Here is an 18406-nt window from a genome sequence, read left to right on the forward strand (position 1 = left end):
AATTTTGTTCAAATCGTCTCCTTTTGGCAAAATAAGCATAATAAGGCCTTAAACGGCAAATCGTCAATTTGGCTATAATAGAAGCGGCACTTTTTGGCCAAATCGTACAATTTGGCGATATCTCGCAAACGCTACAACCAATTTTGTTCAAATCGTCTCCTTTTGGCAAAATAAGCATAATAAGGCCTTAAACGGCAAATCGTCAATTTGGCTCTACTAGAAGCGGCACTTTTTGGCCAAATCTTAAGATTTGGCGATATTTCGCCAACGCTACAACCAATTTTGTTCAAATCGTCTCCTTTTGGCAAAATAAGCATAATAAGGCCTTAAACGGCAAATCGTCAATTTGGCTCTACTAGAAGCGGCACTTTTTGGCCAAATCGTACAATTTGGCGATATCTCGCAAACGCTACAACCAATTTTGTTCAAATCGTCTCCTTTTGGCAAAATAAGCATAATAAGGCCTTAAACGGCAAATCGTCAATTCGGGTCTAATAGAAGCGGCACTTTTTGGCCAAATCTTATGATTTGGCGTTATCTCGCAAACGCTTCAACCAATTTTGTTCAAATCGTCTCCTTTTGGCAAAATAAGCATAATAAGGCCTTAAACGGCAAATCGTCAATTTGGCTATAATAGAAGCGGCACTTTTTGGCCAAATCGTACAATTTGGCGATATCTCGCAAACGCTACAACCAATTTTGTTCAAATCGTCTCCTTTTGGCAAAATAAGCATAATAAGGCCTTAAACGGCAAATCGTCAATTTGGCTCTAATAGAAGCGGCACTTTTTGGCCAAATCGTACAATTTGGCGATAGCTCGCAAACGCTACAAACAATTTTGTTCAAATCGTCTCCTTTTGGCAAAATAAGCATAATAAGGCCTTAAACGGCAAATCGTCAATTTGGCTCTAATAGAAGCGGCACTTTTTGGCCAAATCTTATAATTTGGCGTTATCTCGCAAACACTACAACCAATTTTGTTCAAATCGTCTCCTTTTGGCAAAATAAGCATAATAAGGCCTTAAACGGCAAATCGTCAATTTGGCTCTAATAGAAGCGGCACTTTTTGGCCAAATCGTACAATTTGGCGATATCTCGCAAACGCTACAACCAATTTTGTTCAAATCGTCTCCTTTTGGCAAAATAAGCATAATAAGGCCTTAAACGGCAAATCGTCAATTTGGCTCTAATAGAAGCGGCACTTTTTGGCCAAATCGTACAATTTGGCGATATCTCGCAAACGCTACAACCAATTTTGTTCAAATCGTCTCCTTTTGGCAAAATAAGCATAATAAGGCCTTAAACGGCAAATCGTCAATTTGGGTCTAACAGAAGCGGCACTTTTTGGCCAAATCGTACAATTTGGCGTTATCTCGCAAACGCTACAACCAATTTTGTTCAAATCGTCTCCTTTTGGCAAAATAAGCATAATAAGGCCTTAAACGGCAAATCGTCAATTTGGCTCTAATAGAAGCGGCACTTTTTGGCCAAATCTTATGATTTGGCGATATCTCGCAAACGCTACAACCAATTTTGTTCAAATCGTCTCCTTTTGGCAAAATAAGCATAATAAGGCCTTAAACGGCAAATCGTCAATTTGGCTCTAATAGAAGCGGCACTTTTTGGCCAAATCTTATGATTTGGCGATATCTCGCAAACGCTACAACCAATTTTGTTCAAATCGTCTCCTTTTGGCAAAATAAGCATAATAAGGCCTTAAACGGCAAATCGTCAATTTGGCTCTACTAGAAGCGGCACTTTTTGGCCAAATCTTAAGATTTGGCGATATTTCGCCAACGCTACAACCAATTTTGTTCAAATCGTCTCCTTTTGGCAAAATAAGCATAATAAGGCCTTAAACGGCAAATCGTCAATTTGGCTCTACTAGAAGCGGCACTTTTTGGCCAAATCGTACAATTTGGCGATATCTCGCAAACGCTACAACCAATTTTGTTCAAATCGTCTCCTTTTGGCAAAATAAGCATAATAAGGCCTTAAACGGCAAATCGTCAATTTGGGTCTAATAGAAGCGGCACTTTTTGGCCAAATCTTATGATTTGGCGTTATCTCGCAAACGCTTCAACCAATTTTGTTCAAATCGTCTCCTTTTGGCAAAATAAGCATAATAAGGCCTTAAACGGCAAATCGTCAATTTGGCTCTAATAGAAGCGGCACTTTTTGGCCAAATCGTACAATTTGGCGATATCTCGCAAACGCTACAAACAATTTTGTTCAAATCGTCTCCTTTTGGCAAAATAAGCATAATAAGGCCTTAAACGGCAAATCGTCAATTTGGCTCTAATAGAAGCGGCACTTTTTGGCCAAATCTTATAATTTGGCGTTATCTCGCAAACACTACAACCAATTTTGTTCAAATCGTCTCCTTTTGGCAAAATAAGCATAATAAGGCCTTAAACGGCAAATCGTCAATTTGGCTCTAATAGAAGCGGCACTTTTTGGCCAAATCGTACAATTTGGCGATATCTCGCAAACGCTACAACCAATTTTGTTCAAATCGTCTCCTTTTGGCAAAATAAGCATAATAAGGCCTTAAACGGCAAATCGTCAATTTGGCTCTAATAGAAGCGGCACTTTTTGGCCAAATCGTACAATTTGGCGATATCTCGCAAACGCTACAACCAATTTTGTTCAAATCGTCTCCTTTTGGCAAAATAAGCATAATAAGGCCTTAAACGGTAAATCGTCAATTTAGCTCTAATAGAAGCGGCACTTTTTGGCCAAATCTTATGATTTGGCGATATCTCGCAAACGCTACAACCAATTTTGTTCAAATCGTCTCCTTTTGGCAAAATAAGCATAATAAGGCCTTAAACGGCAAATCGTCAATTTCATTCTAATAGAAGCGGCACTTTTTGGCCAAATCGTACAATTTGGCGATATTTCGCCAACGCTACATCCAATTTTGTTCAAATCGTCTCCTTTTGGCAAAATAAGCATAATAAGGCCTTAAACGGCAAATCGTCAATTTGATTCTAATAGAAGCGGCACTTTTTGTCCAAATCTTACGATTTGGCGTTATCTCGCCAACGCTACAACCAATTTTGTTCAAATCGTCTCCTTTTGGCAAAATAAGCATAATAAGGCCTTAAACGGCAAATCGTCAATTTGGTTCTAATAGAAGCGGCACTTTTTGGCAAATCTTATGATTTGGCGATATCTCGCAAACGCTACAACCAATTTTGTTCAAATCGTCTCCTTTTGGCAAAATAAGCATAATAAGGCCTTAAACGGCAAATCGTCAATTTCATTCTAATAGAAGCGGCACTTTTTGGCCAAATCGTACAATTTGGCGATATTTCGCCAACGCTACAACCAATTTTGTTCAAATCGTCTCCTTTTGGCAAAATAAGCATAATAAGGCCTTAAACGGCAAATCGTCAATTTGGTTCTAATAGAAGCGGCACTTTTTGGCCAAATCGTACAATTTGGCGATATTTCGCAAACGCTACAACCAATTTTGTTCAAATCGTCTCCTTTTGGCAAAATAAGCATAATAAGGCCTTAAACGGCAAATCGTCAATTTCATTCTAATAGAAGCGGCACTTTTTGGCCAAATCGTACAATTTGGCGATATTTCGCCAACGCTACATCCAATTGTGTTCAAATCGTCTCCTTTTGGCAAAATAAGCATAATAAGGCCTTAAACGGCAAATCGTCAATTTGGCTCTACTAGAAGCGGCACTTTTTGGCCAAATCGTACAATTTGGCGACATCTCGCAAACGCTACAACCAATTTTGTTGAAATCGTCTCCTTTTGGCAAAATAAGCATAATAAGGCCTTAAACGGCAAATCGTCAATTTGGCTCTACTAGAAGCGGCACTTTTTGGCCAAATCGTACAATTTGGCGATATCTCGCAAACGCTACAACCAATTTTGTTCAAATCGTCTCCTTTTGGCAAAATAAGCATAATAAGGCCTTAAACGGCAAATCGTCAATTTGGCTCTAATAGAAGCGGCACTTTTTGGCCAAATTGTACAATTTGGCGATATCTCGCAAACGCTACAACCAATTTTGTTCAAATCGTCTCCTTTTGGCAAAATAAGCATAATAAGGCCTTAAACGGCAAATCGTCAATTTGGCTCTAATAGAAGCGGCACTTTTTGGCCAAATTGTACAATTTGGCGATATCTCGCAAACGCTACAACCAATTTTGTTCAAATCGTCTCCTTTTGGCAAAATAAGCATAATAAGGCCTTAAACGGCAAATCGTCAATTTGGCTCTAATAGAAGCGGCACTTTTTGGCCAAATCGTACAATTTGGCGATATCTCGCAAACGCTACAACCAATTTTGTTCAAATCGTCTCCTTTTAGCAAAATAAGCATAATAAGGCCTTAACCGGCAAATCGTCAAATTGGCTCTAATAGAAGCGGCAATTTTTGGCCAAATTGTACAATTTGGCGATATCTCGCAAACGCTACAACCAATTTTGTTCAAATCGTCTCCTTTTGACAAAATAAGCATAATAAGGCCATAAACGGCAAATCGTCAATTTGGCTCTAATAGAAGCGGCACTTTTTGGGCAAATCTTATGATTTGGCGATATCTCGCAAACGCTACAACCAATTTTGTTCAAATCGTCTCCTTTTGGCAAAATAAGCATAATAAGGCCTTAAACGGCAAATCGTCAATTTGGCTCTAATAGAAGCGGCACTTTTTGGGCAAATCTTATGATTTGGCGATATCTCGCAAACGCTACAAGCAATTTTGTTCAAATCGTCTCCTTTTGGCAAAATAAGCATAATAAGGCCTTAAACGGTAAATCGTCAATTTAGCTCTAATAGAAGCGGCACTTTTTGGCCAAATCTTAAGATTTGGCGATATTTCGCCAACGCTACAACCAATTTTGTTCAAATCGTCTCCTTTTGGCAAAATAAGCATAATAAGGCCTTAAACGGCAAATCGTCAATTTGGCTCTACTAGAAGCGGCACTTTTTGGCCAAATCTTATGATTTGGCGATATCTCGCAAACGCTACAACCAATTTTGTTCAAATCATCTCCTTTTGACAAAATAAGCATAATAAGGCCTTAAACGGCAAATCGTCAATTTGGCTCTAATAGAAGCGGCACTTTTTGGCCAAATCGTACAATTTGGCGATATCTCGCAAACGCTACAACCAATTTTGTTCAAATCGTCTCCTTTTGGCAAAATAAGCATAATAAGGCCTTAAACGGCAAATCGTCAATTTGGCTCTAATAGAAGCGGCACTTTTTGACCAAATCGTGTAAATCGTACGATTTCGTGCTATTTCCGTCATTCTTAACAATACTGAGCTTAAAAATAGTCAAATCCGTGAAATCGGCGAGTTTCGTCGGAAATTGCCCGAAAACCACGATTTGGCGTTATTTCGCCTACGCTTCAACCAATTTTGTTCAAATCGTCTCCTTTTGGCAAAATAAGCATAATAAGGCCTTAAACGGCAAATCGTCAATTTGGCTCTTATAGAAGCGGCACTTTTTGACCAAATCGTGTAAATCGTACGATTTCGTGGTATTTCCGTCATTCTTAACAATACTGTGCTTAAAAATAGTCAAATCCGTGAAATCGGCGAGTTTCGTCGGAAATTGCCCGAAAACCACGATTTGGCGTTATTTCGCCAACGCTACAACCAATTTTGTTCAAATCGTCTCCTTTTGGCAAAATAAGCATAATAAGGCCTTAAACGGCAAATCGTCAATTTGGCTCTAATAGAAGCGGCACTTTTTGGCCAAATTGTACAATTTGGTGATATCTCGCAAACGCTACAACCAATTTTGTTCAAATCGTCTCCTTTTGGCAAAATAAGCATAATAAGGCCTTAAACGGCAAATCGTCAATTTGGCTCCAATAGAAGCGGCACTTTTTGGCCAAATCTTATGATTTGGCGATATCTCGCAAACGCTACAACCAATTTTGTTCAAATCGTCTCCTTTTGGCAAAATAATCATAATAAGGTTTTAAACGGCAAATCGTCAATTTGGCTCTACTAGAAGCGGCACTTTTTGGCCAAATCGTACAATTTGGCGATATCTCGCAAACGCTACAACCAATTTTGTTCAAATCGTCTCCTTTTGGCAAAATAAGCATAATATGGCCATAAACAGCAAATCGTCAATTTGGCTCTCTTAGAAGCGGCACTTTTTGACCAAATCGTGTAAATCGTACGATTTCGTGCTATTTCCGTCATTCTTAACAATACTGAGCTTAAAAATAGTCAAATCCGTGAAATCGGCGAGTTTCGTCGGAAATTGCCCGAAAACCACGATTTGGCGTTATTTCGCCAACCCTTCAACCAATTTTGTTCAAATCGTCTCCTTTTGGCAAAATAAGCATAATAAGGCCTTAAACGGCAAATCGTCAATTTGGCTCCAATAGAAGCGGCACTTTTTGGCCAAATCGTATGATTTGGCGATATCTCGCAAACGCTACAACCAATTTTGTTCAAATCGTCTCCTTTTGGCAAAATAAGCATAATAAGGTTTTAAACGGCAAATCGTCAATTTGGCTCTACTAGAAGCGGCACTTTTTGGCCAAATCGTACAATTTGGCGATATCTCGCAAACGCTACAACCAATTTTGTTCAAATCGTCTCCTTTTGGCAAATTAAGCATAATAAGGCCTTAAACGGCAAATCGTCAATTTGGCTCTAATAGAAGCGGCACTTTTTGGCCAAATCGTACAATTTGGCGATATCTCGCAAACGCTACAACCAATTTTGTTCAAATCGTCTCCTTGTGGCAAAATAAGCATAATAAGGCCTTAAACGGCAAATCGTCAATTTGGCTCTAATAGAAGCGGCACTTTTTGGCCAAATTGTACAATTTGGCGATATCTCGCAAACGCTACAACCAATTTTGTTCAAATCGTCTCCTTTTGGCAAAATAAGCATAATAAGGCCTTAAACGGCAAATCGTCAATTTGGCTCTAATAGAAGCGGCACTTTTTGGCCAAATCGTACAATTTGGCGATATTTCGCAAACGCTACAACCAATTTTGTTCAAATCGTCTCCTTTTGGCAAAATAAGCATAATAAGGCCTTAAACGGCAAATCGTCAATTTCATTCTAATAGAAGCGGCACTTTTTGGCCAAATCGTACAATTTGGCGATATTTCGCCAACGCTACATCCAATTGTGTTCAAATCGTCTCCTTTTGGCAAAATAAGCATAATAAGGCCTTAAACGGCAAATCGTCAATTTGGCTCTACTAGAAGCGGCACTTTTTGGCCAAATCGTACAATTTGGCGACATCTCGCAAACGCTACAACCAATTTTGTTGAAATCGTCTCCTTTTGGCAAAATAAGCATAATAAGGCCTTAAACGGCAAATCGTCAATTTGGCTCTACTAGAAGCGGCACTTTTTGGCCAAATCGTACAATTTGGCGATATCTCGCAAACGCTACAACCAATTTTGTTCAAATCGTCTCCTTTTGGCAAAATAAGCATAATAAGGCCTTAAACGGCAAATCGTCAATTTGGCTCTAATAGAAGCGGCACTTTTTGGCCAAATTGTACAATTTGGCGATATCTCGCAAACGCTACAACCAATTTTGTTCAAATCGTCTCCTTTTGGCAAAATAAGCATAATAAGGCCTTAAACGGCAAATCGTCAATTTGGCTCTAATAGAAGCGGCACTTTTTGGCCAAATTGTACAATTTGGCGATATCTCGCAAACGCTACAACCAATTTTGTTCAAATCGTCTCCTTTTGGCAAAATAAGCATAATAAGGCCTTAAACGGCAAATCGTCAATTTGGCTCTAATAGAAGCGGCACTTTTTGGCCAAATCGTACAATTTGGCGATATCTCGCAAACGCTACAACCAATTTTGTTCAAATCGTCTCCTTTTAGCAAAATAAGCATAATAAGGCCTTAACCGGCAAATCGTCAAATTGGCTCTAATAGAAGCGGCAATTTTTGGCCAAATTGTACAATTTGGCGATATCTCGCAAACGCTACAACCAATTTTGTTCAAATCGTCTCCTTTTGACAAAATAAGCATAATAAGGCCATAAACGGCAAATCGTCAATTTGGCTCTAATAGAAGCGGCACTTTTTGGGCAAATCTTATGATTTGGCGATATCTCGCAAACGCTACAACCAATTTTGTTCAAATCGTCTCCTTTTGGCAAAATAAGCATAATAAGGCCTTAAACGGCAAATCGTCAATTTGGCTCTAATAGAAGCGGCACTTTTTGGGCAAATCTTATGATTTGGCGATATCTCGCAAACGCTACAAGCAATTTTGTTCAAATCGTCTCCTTTTGGCAAAATAAGCATAATAAGGCCTTAAACGGTAAATCGTCAATTTAGCTCTAATAGAAGCGGCACTTTTTGGCCAAATCTTAAGATTTGGCGATATTTCGCCAACGCTACAACCAATTTTGTTCAAATCGTCTCCTTTTGGCAAAATAAGCATAATAAGGCCTTAAACGGCAAATCGTCAATTTGGCTCTACTAGAAGCGGCACTTTTTGGCCAAATCTTATGATTTGGCGATATCTCGCAAACGCTACAACCAATTTTGTTCAAATCATCTCCTTTTGACAAAATAAGCATAATAAGGCCTTAAACGGCAAATCGTCAATTTGGCTCTAATAGAAGCGGCACTTTTTGGCCAAATCGTACAATTTGGCGATATCTCGCAAACGCTACAACCAATTTTGTTCAAATCGTCTCCTTTTGGCAAAATAAGCATAATAAGGCCTTAAACGGCAAATCGTCAATTTGGCTCTAATAGAAGCGGCACTTTTTGACCAAATCGTGTAAATCGTACGATTTCGTGCTATTTCCGTCATTCTTAACAATACTGAGCTTAAAAATAGTCAAATCCGTGAAATCGGCGAGTTTCGTCGGAAATTGCCCGAAAACCACGATTTGGCGTTATTTCGCCTACGCTTCAACCAATTTTGTTCAAATCGTCTCCTTTTGGCAAAATAAGCATAATAAGGCCTTAAACGGCAAATCGTCAATTTGGCTCTTATAGAAGCGGCACTTTTTGACCAAATCGTGTAAATCGTACGATTTCGTGGTATTTCCGTCATTCTTAACAATACTGTGCTTAAAAATAGTCAAATCCGTGAAATCGGCGAGTTTCGTCGGAAATTGCCCGAAAACCACGATTTGGCGTTATTTCGCCAACGCTACAACCAATTTTGTTCAAATCGTCTCCTTTTGGCAAAATAAGCATAATAAGGCCTTAAACGGCAAATCGTCAATTTGGCTCTAATAGAAGCGGCACTTTTTGGCCAAATTGTACAATTTGGTGATATCTCGCAAACGCTACAACCAATTTTGTTCAAATCGTCTCCTTTTGGCAAAATAAGCATAATAAGGCCTTAAACGGCAAATCGTCAATTTGGCTCCAATAGAAGCGGCACTTTTTGGCCAAATCTTATGATTTGGCGATATCTCGCAAACGCTACAACCAATTTTGTTCAAATCGTCTCCTTTTGGCAAAATAATCATAATAAGGTTTTAAACGGCAAATCGTCAATTTGGCTCTACTAGAAGCGGCACTTTTTGGCCAAATCGTACAATTTGGCGATATCTCGCAAACGCTACAACCAATTTTGTTCAAATCGTCTCCTTTTGGCAAAATAAGCATAATATGGCCATAAACAGCAAATCGTCAATTTGGCTCTCTTAGAAGCGGCACTTTTTGACCAAATCGTGTAAATCGTACGATTTCGTGCTATTTCCGTCATTCTTAACAATACTGAGCTTAAAAATAGTCAAATCCGTGAAATCGGCGAGTTTCGTCGGAAATTGCCCGAAAACCACGATTTGGCGTTATTTCGCCAACCCTTCAACCAATTTTGTTCAAATCGTCTCCTTTTGGCAAAATAAGCATAATAAGGCCTTAAACGGCAAATCGTCAATTTGGCTCCAATAGAAGCGGCACTTTTTGGCCAAATCGTATGATTTGGCGATATCTCGCAAACGCTACAACCAATTTTGTTCAAATCGTCTCCTTTTGGCAAAATAAGCATAATAAGGTTTTAAACGGCAAATCGTCAATTTGGCTCTACTAGAAGCGGCACTTTTTGGCCAAATCGTACAATTTGGCGATATCTCGCAAACGCTACAACCAATTTTGTTCAAATCGTCTCCTTTTGGCAAATTAAGCATAATAAGGCCTTAAACGGCAAATCGTCAATTTGGCTCTAATAGAAGCGGCACTTTTTGGCCAAATCGTACAATTTGGCGATATCTCGCAAACGCTACAACCAATTTTGTTCAAATCGTCTCCTTGTGGCAAAATAAGCATAATAAGGCCTTAAACGGCAAATCGTCAATTTGGCTCTAATAGAAGCGGCACTTTTTGGCCAAATTGTACAATTTGGCGATATCTCGCAAACGCTACAACCAATTTTGTTCAAATCGTCTCCTTTTGGCAAAATAAGCATAATAAGGCCTTAAACGGCAAATCGTCAATTTGGCTCTAATAGAAGCGAGTTATATCACGCCATATACTGTTCCCATATATGCAAACCGCTGACTATACAGAATTCATCGCCAGCCACCGTTCCCACATACAGCAGACGCTAACGCAGCATTTTCCGAGCATAAGAAGAGAAGCATAGTGAACGCGGGCAGACAGAGTCACACAGAGTCAGTGAGAGTCAATACCGAGTCAGACGCGGTTAGAATTTAGTTAGTTTAAGTGATTGTTGTAAAGTGCAAAAGTAAATCATTGTCTTAACAAATAAAAATTCTTTTTTAAAAGGCCTTACATCGGTCGTGTTTGTTAAGTGGCGCAGTCGGTAGGATTTTTTCGGGAGTTTTAGTGCGAATCGCTACGTACTAAACATTTTTCGATTCATCGATTAACCGAAAAGAATCTACAAACCGGTACTTGTGATTAACGGACAGAAGGACTTTCCAAAAATCGAAATCCACCCCTCTATCGAAGAGCTGTCAGAAAACCACAAGAAACCATCGAAATTCAGGTTGCAAAGACACCCATTGCTCTGCAACGCAAGGAGACCATCAGAAGGCATATCTGAAGCGGTACCTTATAGGATGATAAGCATTGGCTTACTGATACTGTAAGTGAATTTTGATTCTGCATGTCTGAACTCGAGAACATAATTGAAGAAATATCAAATCTTAACTTAGAAACCACAGAACCTTTAATTGACTCTGTCTCACACTCAATTTCACACCCAATCTCACACTCAATTTCACACCCAATCTCACACTCAATTTCACACCCAATCTCACACTCAAATTCAAACTCAATCTCACACTCAAAATCAAACAACCCCATCGGAATAGAACTAGGAATAATAGCTACCATGGCCCAGTTCAAACCCGAGTATTTAAATTGTGTTCCAAACTTTGATGGAAATCCAAATGATTTAAACAGATATTTAACAATTTGCAAATCTTTAATTGACAACTTTTATGATTCAAAAAATCTAGCAAATTTTCAAAACACGTATTTAATCAATTCTCTTATTGGCAAACTTACTGGTAACGCGAAATTAGTAGTAAACATCCAGAACGTAAATAGTTGGGAAGATTTAAAAGATGTCCTACAACGTAATTTTGCTGATCAAAGAGACGAGACTTGTCTAAATCGTGACTTAGTCTTAATGAAGCAACAACCAAATGAAAAACCATCAGAATTCTACGATCGAATACTGCATATTCTGAATTTGTTGTGTTCATACGTTGACGCACATGAAGTTTTAGTACAATCTAGAACCTTAAAAAGGAACTTATACAACGATTTAGCTTTGAAAACATTCCTATCCGGACTAAAAGAACCATTAGGAACAACAATTAGATGTATGAGACCTGTAAATCTAGCACAAGCTCTACAATTTGTTACTCAAGAAAATAACACCCATTATTTTCAAAACCAAAAAGTAACTGACCACATGTTCCAACAACCCCAAATTAATAGACCGAAACCAATTCAATTCAGGACATTCCCAAACAACCAAAATTCTCACAGAATGTTTCGAACACCCTTTCAACCACAAACACCCTTTAGACCACAACCAATGAACCCAGGGATGAATTTTAACAGACAACCCCCTAGATTCTTTGGAAACTCTCAAACATTCAATCGACCTAGTAATACGACCAACGTATTCAAACCTAACCCATTCAAACCATTACCACCGGCAACACCTATGTCAGGAATTTCTAATGCTACACAAAGACCTATGACGAATAATAGAAATTTCAACCATCGACAACCAACCCCTAAGTACACCGTGGAAGAGCTATACCATACAGATGCTCAAGATCTAGACGACCCCATGCAGGACGCATATGATCAATACTACGAACAATACCCCCCATACTATCAAGAACAACTTTACCCCTATCAAGACGAATTCCAAGAATTTGACTTTCATGAGGAAAACAACCCCTCGACTTCAACCGAAATTGAAGAAATTGAACAGTCCTACAATTCACCAAACCAGGAGAAAAATTTTACAGTAGTGCCTCCCAACACAAAGAAAAAGTAAAACCTACTATGATAGATTTAAACCTATCAAGTCCCAGCAGACTCTACTACATAATTCTCCCCGAAACTAAACAAAAAATTTTAATAGACTCAGGATCCACTCGTTCCTTTATGAACCCCGAATTGGTAAAGAAATTTTACCCCAATCAAATCGTAAATGACCCATTCATAGTAACCACCGTATTTCAAAAGTCAACCCACAAATACAGTGCAACGATACCAGCATCAAAAATCTTCAACCTTCCCAAAAATACCAATCTCAAGTTTTATCTTTTTAAATTTCACGACACATTTGATGGACTAATGGGAATCGATAATCTAAAAATTCTCCAGGCCAACATTGACCTCGCAAACGATTGTCTTCTCACGCCTTTCACCCGTATCAAATTATATTTCCATGAGACACAACCCGAGACGAACCATATTACGATATCACCTCGAGTCGAACAAGTAATTAAGATAAGAACATCCGTTGATAATGGCGATATTATTATACCGTATCAAAGAATGCAAGGTTGCGAGATACCAGAAAGCTTATCTACAGCTAAGAATGGTTATGCTTTGACTACCATACTAAACAGCACATGTGACTCCGTGAACTTAGATCTTTCTCACGCTTCTGAAGTAGAAAAATTCGACCACCTAAACCTTGAGGAAATGGACCTCAATTACATCGAAGACATAGATAGAAAACCCGAAATAAACCTATCTAAATTCCGCACGGAACATCTCAATGAAGAAGAATATTACCGACTTACGGCATTAATTAAGAAATACTCCGACATATTCTACAAGGAAGACGAACCCCTAACTTTCACCAATAAGATAAAACACCGCATCAAAACCTCAGACGAGATACCAGTTTATTGTAAATCGTATCGGTATCCATTTATACATAGAGAAGAAGTAAAACGGCAAGTAAAGAAAATGCTTGACCAAAAGATCATCAGACCCAGTCATTCACCATGGAGTGCCCCCATTTGGGTAGTTCCCAAGAAAGAAGATGCATCAGGAACCAAGAAATGGAGAGTAGTCGTCGATTTAAGAGGAGTAAACGCTAAAACATTGGATGACAAATACCCGTTACCGAACATCTCTGACCTATTGGACAAGCTAGGCAAGTGTCAGTATTTCACAACACTAGATTTGGCTAGCGGCTTCCATCAGATACAAATGCATGAAGATGACATAGAAAAAACAGCATTTAGCACAGAAAATGGCCATTACGAGTTTCTACGAATGCCCTTCGGACTGAAAAATGCTCCGGCAACTTTTCAGAGAGTGATGGACAACATCCTCCGAGGTCTGCAAAACGAGAAGTGCTTAGTATATTTAGATGACATCATAGTATTCTCGACTTCTCTACAAGAACACCTAGAAAGATTAGAAAACGTATTTGAAAGATTGCGAGAATCCGGTTTCAAGATACAACTCGACAAATCGGAGTTTCTTCAAAAGGAAGTAGCTTATCTAGGACACATAGTAACACGCGAAGGAGTTAAGCCGAACCCCGATAAAATAAAAGCAATAAGGAACTTCCCCATCCCTAAGACAACAAAGCAAATAAAAGGTTTCCTAGGACTCTTAGGATACTATCGAAAGTTTATAAAAGACTTTGCCAAAATTACGAAACCACTTACTAAATGTTTGAAAAAAGGTGCGAAAATTGAACATAACGAAGAATTTGTTTCCTGTTACGAATCATGTAAAACGCTTTTAATGAACGAACCCATTTTGCAATATCCCGACTTTTCTCAACCCTTTAATCTAACTACGGACGCAAGCAACGTCGCCCTTGGAGCTATCCTGTCGCAAGGACCTATAGGACGTGATTTGCCTATTGCATACGCTTCTAGAACATTGAACGATTCAGAGAGAAATTACTCAACAACAGAAAAAGAGTTATTAGCCATAGTGTGGGCCACCAAGTACTTTCGCCCGTACATTTTTGGTAGAAAAATCAACCTAGTCACAGACCACAAACCTTTACAGTGGCTATTTTCATTAAAAGATGCAAACTCAAAGCTTACGAGATGGCGAATCAAACTAGAAGAATATGACTACAAAGTTATATACAAAAGAGGAAAAGCAAATACTAATGCCGACGCCCTATCAAGAATCGAAATACATACAAAAGAAACAAAGGATGACTTTTCACTAACCAAGTATATGGAAGAGTTTAACGACCAGCTACAAAAGGAAACTAGAGCATCAACATCAAAGGACCATGAAACCATAGATCAAATGTCAACCATCGCTCAAGTGGATGAAAATGAAATCAAGACCACCGACCCACCGGTACACCACCCTGAACCTAGTGATGATAATGCGACTATACATACAAATAGGAGTGAAGACCCAATTGTTGGTATTCCCATAATAGACACCGCAGTCAATTACGGAGCAAACCAAGCTATAATTTCATCAGTTCTACATTCACCAGCTAAGACGAACATTCAAGTCCTATTTGGAGGAAAACGACGATTTAATGTCCAACTTTCTAAAAACAACTTCGAGGAAGACGCTCAGAAATTTGTCATGCAATTCATTGTCCCGTATAAACAACACCACCTGTACTTTGAAGACCCAGAACTATACGAACCTTTTTGCGAGATAGTTAGGAAAACGTTCAAATGGCCGTGTCTAAAAATGAAACGATGTCTCAAGAAATTATTAGATGTAACCGACAAAAACGACATCCCCGAAATCATACAGAAATATCATGAGTCAAAATCGAACCACCGAGGAATTGAAGAAACATGGGAAAAAGTAAAACAGAAATACTACTGGCCTAACCAAAAGAACTCCATCCAAACATACATTAATAACTGTCAAACGTGCCAGAAAAGCAAGTATGAACGTCACCCAGTCCACGTGGAAATGAACTTAACACCAACACCTTCACGCCCCTTCGAGATGACAACACAGGAATGCTACCCCTCAAGTTGGGACAAGCAAAACTTACGACACAGACCCATAGATTAATACACTACTACGACGTAAATACCATCGTAGAAGAAACAAATAAATTACATATACAATCTCAAAATATTTCTAACTCCATATTATCTCAGATAGACTACTATGAGCACTGCAACAACTACCTAAAAGTACTAAACTTAACACAAAATCGAGTAGAGAGAAAAATCGAACAAATAATTCCAAAGAACCCAAGAGTTAAAAGAGGTTTAATTAATCTGGCAGGTTCCGTTTTCAAAGCAATCACGGGAAACTTAGACGCCGAAGACGGACAACGATATGAAACACTCATCAATGAGCTGCAACAAAATCAGAATAAATTAGCAAACAGTATTCACAAACAAAATTCCATTTCATTAAGCGTAATCGACAATTTTAATCAAACAGTAACTCAATTAAACAGCAACATGAAAATCATGGAAATTCAAATAAAACAAATAGAACATATAGTACAAGAAACAGTAAATAGAGGAAATCTGTACTTTATCAAAGACGTCTTAATTCAAATCATAAATCTATACGAAATAATAGACTCAATGTTGCAGGATATCGAAACATCTATTGCATTTGCTAGATTAGGAAATTTCCATCCCAGTATAATGCGAACCACAGATCTATTTTCTGAACTGAAAACCTTGGAAGTTAAATTACCACCTAATAGCCTACCTCTGTCGATAACTTTAGAAAACACCCTCGAATACGAAAAGATAATAAGTGTCGAAAGCTTTATTCTAAAAGGAAAGATAACCTATTTACTAAAAGTTCCAATAACTGATCCTAGTAATTTCGACTATTATCATCTTTATTCAGTACCAATTGGACGACAAAGTCAATTCAAGGCAGTCATACCCCGCGGTAAATATTTGCTCATGAATCAAAGTCACTATACGTATCCTGAAGAACCATGCAAGAGGATGACACCCAAATTATTCATCTGTAACCCGGGAACCCTAGAAGAAATCAATGCAGACAGCCCTTGCGAAGTCGGACTATTGAGCCCACCAGAACCTAGCACGCATTGCCCTCAAATAAATGTCACTATTACACGAGTGATAACTAACCAGCTGGACTCATCCAACAAGTGGATTTTGATATTCCCCACGGACAAAACTATAAAGCTAAAATGTGGAAGACAAGAGGAATATAGAAAAATAGCAGGAAGTTTCCTAGCCACCATACCAGAGGGATGCCAAATTGAAGGAAACCAAGTGATGGTCAGCAATGAAAATTCATTAACAAGTGCCGATGAACCAATCATGTTTCCAAATCTCGATGACCAGTCACCAAACTCTCTACACCTGAATTTGACCCTCCAGCTTCAAGAAGTCAAGCTAGACGAGCTACACGAACTTAAACACGAAATCCAAGGGAATCAACCCCAGTTGGAATACACCAAAATTTCGACCTTCCCAAGTCTAGGGACAATTATAATATACGTATTAATTTTTATAAGTATAGGATACATCGTCCTCAAGAAACTGAAGGGAAGACAACGCCAACCAGGACCAGAAGAAGAAGCCGTCAACCCCTGCCTCAACTTACCCCATAGCCAGGGAAGCTCAATCTGAGAAGGGAGGAGTTATATCACGCCATATACTGTTCCCATATATGCAAACCGCTGACTATACAGAATTCATCGCCAGCCACCGTTCCCACATACAGCAGACGCTAACGCAGCATTTTCCGAGCATAAGAAGAGAAGCATAGTGAACGCGGGCAGACAGAGTCACACAGAGTCAGTGAGAGTCAATACCGAGTCAGACGCGGTTAGAATTTAGTTAGTTTAAGTGATTGTTGTAAAGTGCAAAAGTAAATCATTGTCTTAACAAATAAAAATTCTTTTTTAAAAGGCCTTACATCGGTCGTGTTTGTTAAGTAGCGGCACTTTTTGACCAAATCGTGTAAATCGTACGATTTCGTGCTATTTCCGTCATTCTTAACAATACTGAGCTTAAAAATAGTCAAATCCGTGAAATCGGCGAGTTTCGTCGGAAATTGCCCGAAAACCACGATTTGGCGTTATTTCGCCTACGCTTCAACCAATTTTGTTCAAATCGTCTCCTTTTGGCAAAATAAGCATAATAAGGCCTTAAACGGCAAATCGTCAATTTGGCTCTTATAGAAGCGGCACTTTTTGACCAAATCGTGTAAATCGTACGATTTCGTGGTATTTCCGTCATTCTTAACAATACTGTGCTTAAAAATAGTCAAATCCGTGAAATCGGCGAGTTTCGTCGGAAATTGCCCGAAAACCACGATTTGGCGTTATTTCGCCAACGCTACAACCAATTTTGTTCAAATCGTCTCCTTTTGGCAAAATAAGCATAATAAGGCCTTAAACGGCAAATCGTCAATTTGGCTCTAATAGAAGCGGTACTTTTTGGCCAAATTGTACAATTTGGTGATATCTCGCAAACGCTACAACCAATTTTGTTCAAATCGTCTCCTTTTGGCAAAATAAGCATAATAAGGCCTTAAACGGCAAATCGTCAATTTGGCTCTAATAGAAGCGGCACTTTTTGGCCAAATCGTACAGTTTGGCGATATCTCGCAAAAGCTACAACCAATTTTGTTCAAATCGTCTCCTTTTGGCAAAATAATCATAATAAGGTTTTAAACGGCAAATCGTCAATTTGGCTCTACTAGAAGCGGCACTTTTTGGCCAAATCGTACAATTTGGCGATATCTCGCAAACGCTACAACCAATTTTGTTCAAATCGTCTCCTTTTGGCAAAATAATCATAATAAGGTTTTAAACGGCAAATCGTCAATTTGGCTCTACTAGAAGCGGCACTTTTTGGCCAAATCGTACAATTTGGCGATATCTCGCAAACGCTACAACCAATTTTGTTCAAATCGTCTCCTTTTGGCAAAATAAGCATAATATGGCCATAAACAGCAAATCGTCAATTTGGCTCTCTTAGAAGCGGCACTTTTTG

General features: G+C 38.8%; 1 protein-coding gene across 1 annotated transcript; it reads left to right on the forward strand.

Annotated features, from left to right (window-relative positions):
• Positions 1-15874: 15874 nt before the first annotated feature.
• Positions 15875-17035, forward strand: LOC136350158 (uncharacterized). Its single transcript, XM_066301670.1, has one exon. The coding sequence runs from the start codon at positions 15875-15877 to the stop codon at positions 17033-17035; it is 1161 nt and encodes a 386-aa protein (XP_066157767.1).
• Positions 17036-18406: the final 1371 nt, after the last annotated feature.

Source organism: Euwallacea fornicatus, unplaced genomic scaffold (genome assembly GCF_040115645.1).
Source record: "Euwallacea fornicatus isolate EFF26 unplaced genomic scaffold, ASM4011564v1 scaffold_128, whole genome shotgun sequence".
NCBI classification, from domain to species: domain Eukaryota; kingdom Metazoa; phylum Arthropoda; class Insecta; order Coleoptera; family Curculionidae; genus Euwallacea; species Euwallacea fornicatus.